This window comes from Saccostrea cucullata, unplaced genomic scaffold, assembly GCF_032062105.1.
Source record: "Saccostrea cucullata isolate Sc308-1 unplaced genomic scaffold, CSIRO_AGI_Scuc_v1 ctg13731, whole genome shotgun sequence".
Lineage (NCBI taxonomy): Eukaryota > Metazoa > Mollusca > Bivalvia > Ostreida > Ostreidae > Saccostrea > Saccostrea cuccullata.
The window spans coordinates 8,316-16,658 of record NW_026920248.1 but is presented as its reverse complement, the minus strand read 5'-3'; the positions used below and the strand labels follow the sequence as shown (position 1 = coordinate 16,658).

Sequence of the window (8,343 nt, the reverse complement as noted above, 5' to 3'; positions counted from 1 at the left end):
CTCACATGTACTAATAAGTCAAAATTTTTAAAAATCATAAAAATAAAGAATTTCTGTGTAAATATATGAAGAACTATAATAGATGATATATATGAAAGTATGATTACACATTTGTATCTCACTACATTTAATTTGTTTCTAATATAAACAGAATGTGATCTTGACACCCTATTAACGTACATAAGGGATGATAAACTGCCCAAGGCAAGGTGAGTCTAATGACTCCAAAACAACTTAACTTTGAAATGCAGCACCAATATACGAGGGTTGTCCCAAAATTCCGTAGACAAGCGTTGTTTTGTAGGAACCCTACGTCATACATGAATGAAACTTCGTATATAGGTTAAACCAACACTATCTAATAAATTTATGGACAAATATGGAGTAACTTCACAAATTATTCCAATTTAAAAGACACATTTCATTTTCTGGTGTAGGAAGGCGGCGCAAACCCAAAAGTTGCAATTAAAATTTCGTATATTATATTTAAAATCCTACGGAAAAGTAACTACTACCCCATATTTTATGTAATGGAAATGAAAATTCTTAATATTGTTTTATTAACTATATTTCCTCAAATTTTGGTGTGTATGCTTTGATAAATATGAATTTTATAACGTTTTATATACATGGGGTTAAAACAAGAATTTTTGAAAAATGGCGGCTGCTTTGGCCCAGGCGGCGCACTGGACTATGATCAAGTGTCTTGATCCTGAATTCACTCTTACAGAAATGTACCAGTCAAAAATGTTTGGTAGACTAGGAAACTTTTTCTCCTCCTTAGTATTTAAAATGACTAAAACGGTTTCTCTATGTATATGTCAATAACAGTAATTAAAATAAAAGACAGGGCTAAGAAATGGGCAAGAGTTCCATTGTGCTAATCCATTAGAGAAAATAGACAAAAAGCCCGTAGAAATATAGCGTTTTCAAATTATTATTATTTCATACCTGTACATGCATATACTTTGTTTACATATTTTAATGTTTGATCATATCATAGTAATTAAGATATTTTACATTTATAACTATAACCGTTTCGTTTAATTTAAGAATTTGATTCTGGTAATTGAAATATTTTCTCCAAAAATTTGAACCGTTGCCATTTGTATTTTTTGACGTTGCAGATTGCTCCGGGTGTTAGAGAACTATATCACTTTAAATGTTATTACTCGGAAAGTTTTCAAGTAAACATGATAAAATTTCGTAATTTCTCTGCTAAGAACATGCTTTATCCTCACTGAAAATTTTATAAAGATACATTTATTTCTTTCAAAGATATGAGCTCAGTCTACGAAATTTTGGGACAACCCTCGTATATATATTACTAGATATTCTTTAAAGAAAATGAGGATTCAGTTGGAATGTAAGAACAATAACTCAAAAAAAAATTATATTCAAGTTTAAAAAAAAAAACAAACGAGATACAATTAAAGTAACAAAGACTCATAAGATAATAATAACAAATTGACATTTTCAACAAATAAAGTGCAAATGAAGTGCAGGTAACAAAAAGAAAAAAAAGCTGGCGAAAAAGAAACATATTATGCTTTTAATTGCTATAAATGCTAAAAATAATATTTTAAAATATCAATAACAGAAAGTAACCAGAAAACATCTGTGCAATGGATAATCTCTACTTAAGCCTTGTAAATTAGTAAAATTAATTAATTAATAAGTACACCTGTACGCCATACAGCTATATCTTATATCAATCAACACGGTACAACCATACAACCTCAAGTATATTACAAACATCAACATTTAGTTCAAGAAAGGTCAATGAAGGACAGCTAGCTGTTAAACAGCTGAATAAAACAACGTAGTAAAGTCATTGCCTGAGTTTGGCTTTATGTCTGACTACTCTAGACTACAATCACAGTACTGAGAGTACTGGTACAATATTTCAAACTCTGTCAGAAAGCTTTTCCAATGAACACATCAAGGTCAACAGATCTCTTGTAATCATGTTTACAATGTGAAAATTGGGAATCCCTTTAAGAGATACTGTATACAGGGTTATTTTCGCCCCATGTTATTTTCGCCCTTTCACACTTGCAAACAATTTTGCCCCGTTTTAAATTCGCCCAAATGCCAATCATAGTTTTGTTCAAGAAATCATACTGTAATATATGAGTTCGCCCCGTTTTAAATTCGCCCATATAAGGGTAGGGCGAAAGGGGCGAAAATAAAACGGGGGCTAATATTCCCCTGTATACAGTATGGGGTATCCTTGTTATGGACCGATAACTCTCCCCAGTAACCTCCCCCTCCAAAAAAAATACATTATTTCTGAAGATGTATAAAACTTGCATGCAAAGATATACTGCACTAATTATTATATGACATATTCATACAGTGAAAACTGTCTTATCCGACAACTGTACAATCCGGCACCCTGTCTATTCCAACACAAAGTTTGTCTCCCATTGCATGTCGGATTTAGATAGGTTTCACTGTACTACTACAAATATGGCACACTTGATTTATGATACAGATTTTTAGAAGAAGAATGGAATGTAATGTGGCAAACTGGACAATTAAATGAGTAGACACTGGAGATCAGAACTCGTTTTCGGAATCAGAACTGAGTAAAGGCAGCATGGGGCCATTTTTGGTGAGAGCAGCCTGCGTGTACGATCCACGCGATTTGAACGGAAGAGCTTGCAGCTCCCGGAGTTTGTGAAATCTCTGTTGACGGCAGGCACCGATGGTGAAAATTCCTCCGAATATCCCCACAATGATAATCAGCACCAGATCTAAACAAAAAATTAAATCATTTTTTAGTTATAAATCATGCTTATTTTCAGAAAAGCTAGAAAATGTTGGTTATGATAAACGTATACTGAGTGTGTTAAAACAGTGAGTTTAGGAATAACTGCATCAAAGTTTCAAGTCCAAATTTTTACTGTGAGTGACTGTAAACTTAGAATTTTAGATCAGTTATCAAGAAAGCTAAAATCGACTTTTAAATATTTGAATTGTATCGAGGTTCTGGGCTGAATTTAATAGAGAAAAATGCATATTGTGGTTTTAATAGGCTTTTAGTACAGAGGTCTTAAGAAGTCTTTCCTGATTTAACTTCCAAGCCAATTATTCATGAAATTATACTGTCATATAGAATTTACTTACAAACCACAAATGTATTATCAGGCACAAGAAGGTCCTTTTTATCATGAGATTCCCGCAGTAAATCCTGGACATTTTTTAGTGACCCATTATTTGGAGCTGGCTGAATACCCAGGATCTTACAAATCATTGGGTATAGGTCTACGTTATTGAAGGTCTCCACCGAGTGGTTGATCTTGAAGGCTGGTCCCATGGCCATGAAGTAGGGATGCATCTCGGCCAGACTGTTGTTATAGCCGTGTTCTCCTTCTGAAATGGGTTAAGGAAAAGATTTATTCGTACATTGCTAGGGAAATATTTCTACAAAATTCAGTATTTAATATGCGCACGTGCTTTTGATAAATTGAATCAGATTTATTTTTTGACCGTGCAACAAGAGAATAATATTGATTTACAGCTGAGCTTCAGTATTTACCTATCTGGAGCATGAATACTGTAGAAGTGCATTTTTCCGCGTGGTATTTATTTACGCTATGTACAGGGTAAAACATTCTCCGCGGATATTTATCCAGGCGTACTTAATATAAATGTAAGGCATATAGTGACAATCGAGAAAATCCGCGTAATTTTCTACCCGCGGATTGAACAGAAAATGAAATTCCGCGGAAATATGGAAAAAAGTACGTCTACAGTACCTCAAAACCCATGATAATGTTGAACTGATTTTAAAGTCTAAACCACTTATTCTATCCCACATATGTCGAACCCTTGGATATCTTAAACTCTTTCTTGGTCTCATTGAGTTCAAGATACTAAAGATTTCATTACATTATATTGTCAGATTACTTAGTATTTATTATCTTGGTGTTCAACAAATGCTTGGTGCAGCTCTCTCACACCTTGTCAGAACTACATGGATAAGTCACAGGTGTTCCTTCATTTGATAAAACTTAGGGGCCGGGACAAAGAAAAACAATACACTAAAGGCGATTGTAACTCAGTAGCATTTGTTTGCTTTTCAGAGGATCTTGGTAAATTATGTAAAGATTTTAATTTTGCTGTTAATTAATATTTCATTTTTCACTTAGTATATACTGTAAATATATCAGAATACATATGTTTTACTTTATGTACTTTTTATTAATACCTAGAATGTTTGTACACTCTTGAAAATCAATTCAATTATTGAATTCTTAAAAAATTGTTTATATTTGTCCTACTTGTCGCATAGCTTTCTGCCTCTGCTTGAGTTTCCACAATAGAATATCCTATCTCTGCTACCACAAGGATGTCTAGAATGCGACGATTCTTGGTGTAGTGGTACTGCCGTGGAATTTCTGATCTTTTGTAAACTTTTAGATGTGGTACATTTTGTAACTGGCGTATAATTAAATCCTGGACTGTCTCTAAAATGAAGAATTTTTGAAACCACATTATTAAATAGGGCTGGGTATTGGCCCAAGATTTCGTATTGTGATATATTGCAATATTTTTAAGTGTATTGCAATATGAATTGCAATATTTTCATTGTAATTTAAATAGCATTGTTTTACTATATTAACTTTAATTTACATGCAGAATGTACATAACTATGATAAATAACCAACACAGAAAAAATCTTGTTGATTTTATTTATGTTATGCTCTGAAATATTCTAACAAAACAACTTCTGTCATACAGTTTGGCTTAATAACAAACTTTCATACATTCATTTTTATATTTGATGACAAAATTCCTTAATCTAAATATTTTGCCAATATATATCGATATTACAAAATCGTATTGCGATACAATATTTGTTGTCATTGTATTTCAATATATTGGAATATTGATATTATTACCCAGCCCTATTATTAAATTATTAAATTGATCATTATCATGTTAATGCATTAAATATACAGTAACACATACTTCCAATTAAAGCTGACTAAAGATAACATTTAAGGAATGTTTTTTTTAGTTTTGTGCGAGTTATTCAGTTAATATATTGGTGACTGTGTAAATCACAGTGACTTGCACGTAGGAATATTTTTCATGAAGTGCACTAGAGCAGTTGGCTTAGTAGAAAAACACAAAAATGTAAATATGTATTATTTTGCTCGTACTTACCATTTGTTTGTCGGATAAGAACCACTGGATTGTTCATAACTATCACTTCAAATAAATCTCTTTTTACATGATCTTCCAGTACGATTACTTTATTTTTTGGTGTTGATGACATACCATGATCACTGGTCAAAATTATATTCACTTTGTCCAGTAACTTTTTTTTCTCTAGACTATCAAGAAGATACCCTGTTGCGTTATTTAAATATTCTAATATCTGTGTCATGTTTTCACTTTCTGGACCATATTGATGCCCCTCGTGATCTGGATGTTCGTAATACAGTAAACCTAAATTTATTGGATCTTTATCCAAAAACCATGATATGATGATGTCAATTCGTTCTTCTAACGTCATCGATGGATTATAAGGAAAATATTTTGTCGGGAGGTACCCATGTACACTGGCCATGGAGCCCGGCCAAAACATGGATCCACTCCTTCGCGGAGAAGAAAGCGTTGATTGTTTTTGGTTCGTTACCCAAATGGGCTCACCGCCATTGTCAAACCATTCTGACTTTATAACATCTTCAGGATTTTCCAAAGAGAAACTTTCGTTTAACTTAGGATCATACATTTCATTAGCGACCAATCCATGACTCTCTTCATAAAGACCCGTCACAAGTGTGTAATGGTTGGGGAGGGTTTTTGTTATAAATGCATTCTTCAGTCCTTTTGTTGCATGTACACCTCCGGCTATCACACGGTTAAAATTCACCGGGTTTTTAATTTTCTTCAGGTAATCCCATCGAAATCCATCATATGACACAAGCAAGACTTTTTGGTTCATGTGACCCGTGGTGCCGATCGAGTCTAACAGCATCAGAAAAATAACCCATGTCAGTTCCAATGTTCTATAAAGTCTCTCCTTACTTCTCATCAACATCTTGATAAAATCTCCAATAAAACTTCCGGGTTTTACACATCAAACATTGTGTTAAGACTGACTTTCCTTCCCTTAGACACTGAGATTGACGCGTCCAGCGATACCGGAAATGGTCTACGCTATGTAAAAGTGAACGGACAAATTGTTTCCGGAAAAAGAGAATGATTTTTAAGGGAAAAACGGTCTAGTCAGTAGACCTGTAGTATGCAAGGGCATCAGCTATAGTTGGAAACAAGGGATAATCTGCATGACGGGTGAAGGTTTTCTCATTCAAAAGTTATAGGGTGCCTGGTTATGATAAATTAGTTTTTTTTTTAAAAAAGAACTGATCAATGTCACGGAAAAGAGGTAATTATTTTTATGGGAAAAACGTTCTAGTCAGTAGACCTATAGTATGCAAGGGCATCAGCTATAGTTGGAAACATTCAAACAAGGGATAATCTGCATGACGGGTGAAGGTTTTCTCATTCAAAAGTTACAGGGTCCCTGGTTATGATAAATTAGTTTTTTTTTAAAAGAACTTTCAAGATCAATGTCACGAAGTCAAAAAAGACAAAATGATCATAGTGCATTTAGTAAAAGGTCTTGTCACAGAAAATTTAATCACACATATGTAAATTGAAAGCCCTGTCTTTTCTCATTCGACGTTATGACGAAGGTTAAAGGGTAATTTTTTAAGTTGGTCGAACTTCAAGGTCACGGGGTCAAAATTATTATAGTGTATTTAGAGAGGTTTGTCATAGGTAATGATGTAATTAGGAATAATATAGTATAGGAATAATGTAAAAGTATGTCAAACTTCAAGGTCATGGGGTCAGAATTCATAGTATATTTGAAAAGGTCTTTTCACATATATGAGATATGAAAGCCCTTATCTCTTCTCATTCAAAAGTAATGACCTGCATAGGCGTCGGAACCCGGGGGGGGGGGGGGGGGGGGGCTTAGCCCCCCCTTTTTTCAAATATATACTTAGTATAGAAATTGAACTTTGCTTCGTAGGTTTAGCCCCCCCCCCCACTTTCCACAGACATGTCGCAGTTTAGGTCAAAATTTGGGAAGGAGGTGCTGTTCGTAAAGAAATGTGGTACTGAAGATCGACCCCCCCCCCCCCCGAAATAGGATTTTCGTGTTTGGGAAATTTCCCTTTTTTTGGTCAGGTTTTTTTTTGAAGGAATGAATTTTTTTTTTACACTTAGCCCCCCACTTTCAATTTGCTTCCGACGCCAATGACCTGTGAGTTAAAGTTTTTCTGTGACTGACAGACGGACAGACGAATGAGATTTAATGTCCCCTCGCTCTTGTGAAAGCGAGGAAATAAATACAAGTGTAACGGGCTTTTCATGGAAGGGGCGGGTCTTTATCAAATATGGATGAAGAAACACTTTAGAATTCTGTTTCATAATAGATGGAGTTGATGAATTCAGACCGAAAGAAAAAAAGTAACATTTATATCCTAACTGAAAAACAAAATATGTTTGTGAAACACTATGCGCCCGGCGGCAACAATTTTTTTAAAAGCCATTTTTAGCATATATGTCACAGTCAAGGTCATTAACCTTGGTGTCTTTTGAAAGAAATTGATTAGTAAAGTATGGATATACCAAATATGAAGTCTCTTTGTCTCTTGTGGTTAAAACGTTACGCCAAAGGTACGAAAAAACTATTTTTAGCATAAAGGTCACAGCGAAGGTCACAAGGTCATTAACCTTGGTGTCATTTGAAAGAGATTAATTAGTGGAGTATGTTAATTAAATATGCAGTCTCTGTCTTCTATGGTTCGAAAGTTATGACTAAGGTACGAAAAAACTTTTTTAGGATAGAGGTCACAGTAAAGGTCACAAGGTCATTGACCTTCATGTCATTTGAAAGGGCTTAAATAGTGGAGTATGAAAACCAATTACGAAGTCTGTATCCTTCATGGTTCATAAGTTATGGCGAAGGTTAAAGTTTGCAGATAAAAAATTACCGGGTATTTTTAGCATATAGGTTACAGTCAATGTCACAAGACCATTGACCTTTGTGTCATTTGAAAGAACTTACTTAGTGGAGTATGTAATATGAAGTTTCTATCTTTCATGGTTCAAAAGTTATGACGAAGGTTAGAGTTTGCAGACAAACAAACTAACGAACGAACAAACAGACAAACAGACAGACAGGACAAAAGCAATATACGCCCCGGATCTATCGATCCCGGCGCATAAAAAAGGTTAGAATGGAAAAGGCTGGGGTTTGTTTTCAACCTGGATAAAAAATACACCCCTCTAAATCCACCAGTGTGATTTAAC

At 34.4% G+C, this 8,343-nt stretch overlaps 1 protein-coding gene across 1 annotated transcript; it reads right to left on the bottom strand.

Moving 5' to 3' along the window:
- Positions 1-2,205: 2,205 nt before the first annotated feature.
- Positions 2,206-6,247, bottom strand: LOC134245746 (ectonucleotide pyrophosphatase/phosphodiesterase family member 5-like). Its single transcript, XM_062728007.1, has 4 exons — positions 5,179-6,247; positions 4,290-4,475; positions 3,133-3,378; positions 2,206-2,759 (listed from the first exon to the last, which is right to left on the bottom strand). The coding sequence occupies exons 1-4, from the start codon at positions 6,056-6,058 to the stop codon at positions 2,563-2,565; spliced, it is 1,509 nt and encodes a 502-aa protein (XP_062583991.1). The 5' UTR covers positions 6,059-6,247; the 3' UTR covers positions 2,206-2,562.
- Between the last annotated feature and the right edge of the window lie 2,096 nt (positions 6,248-8,343).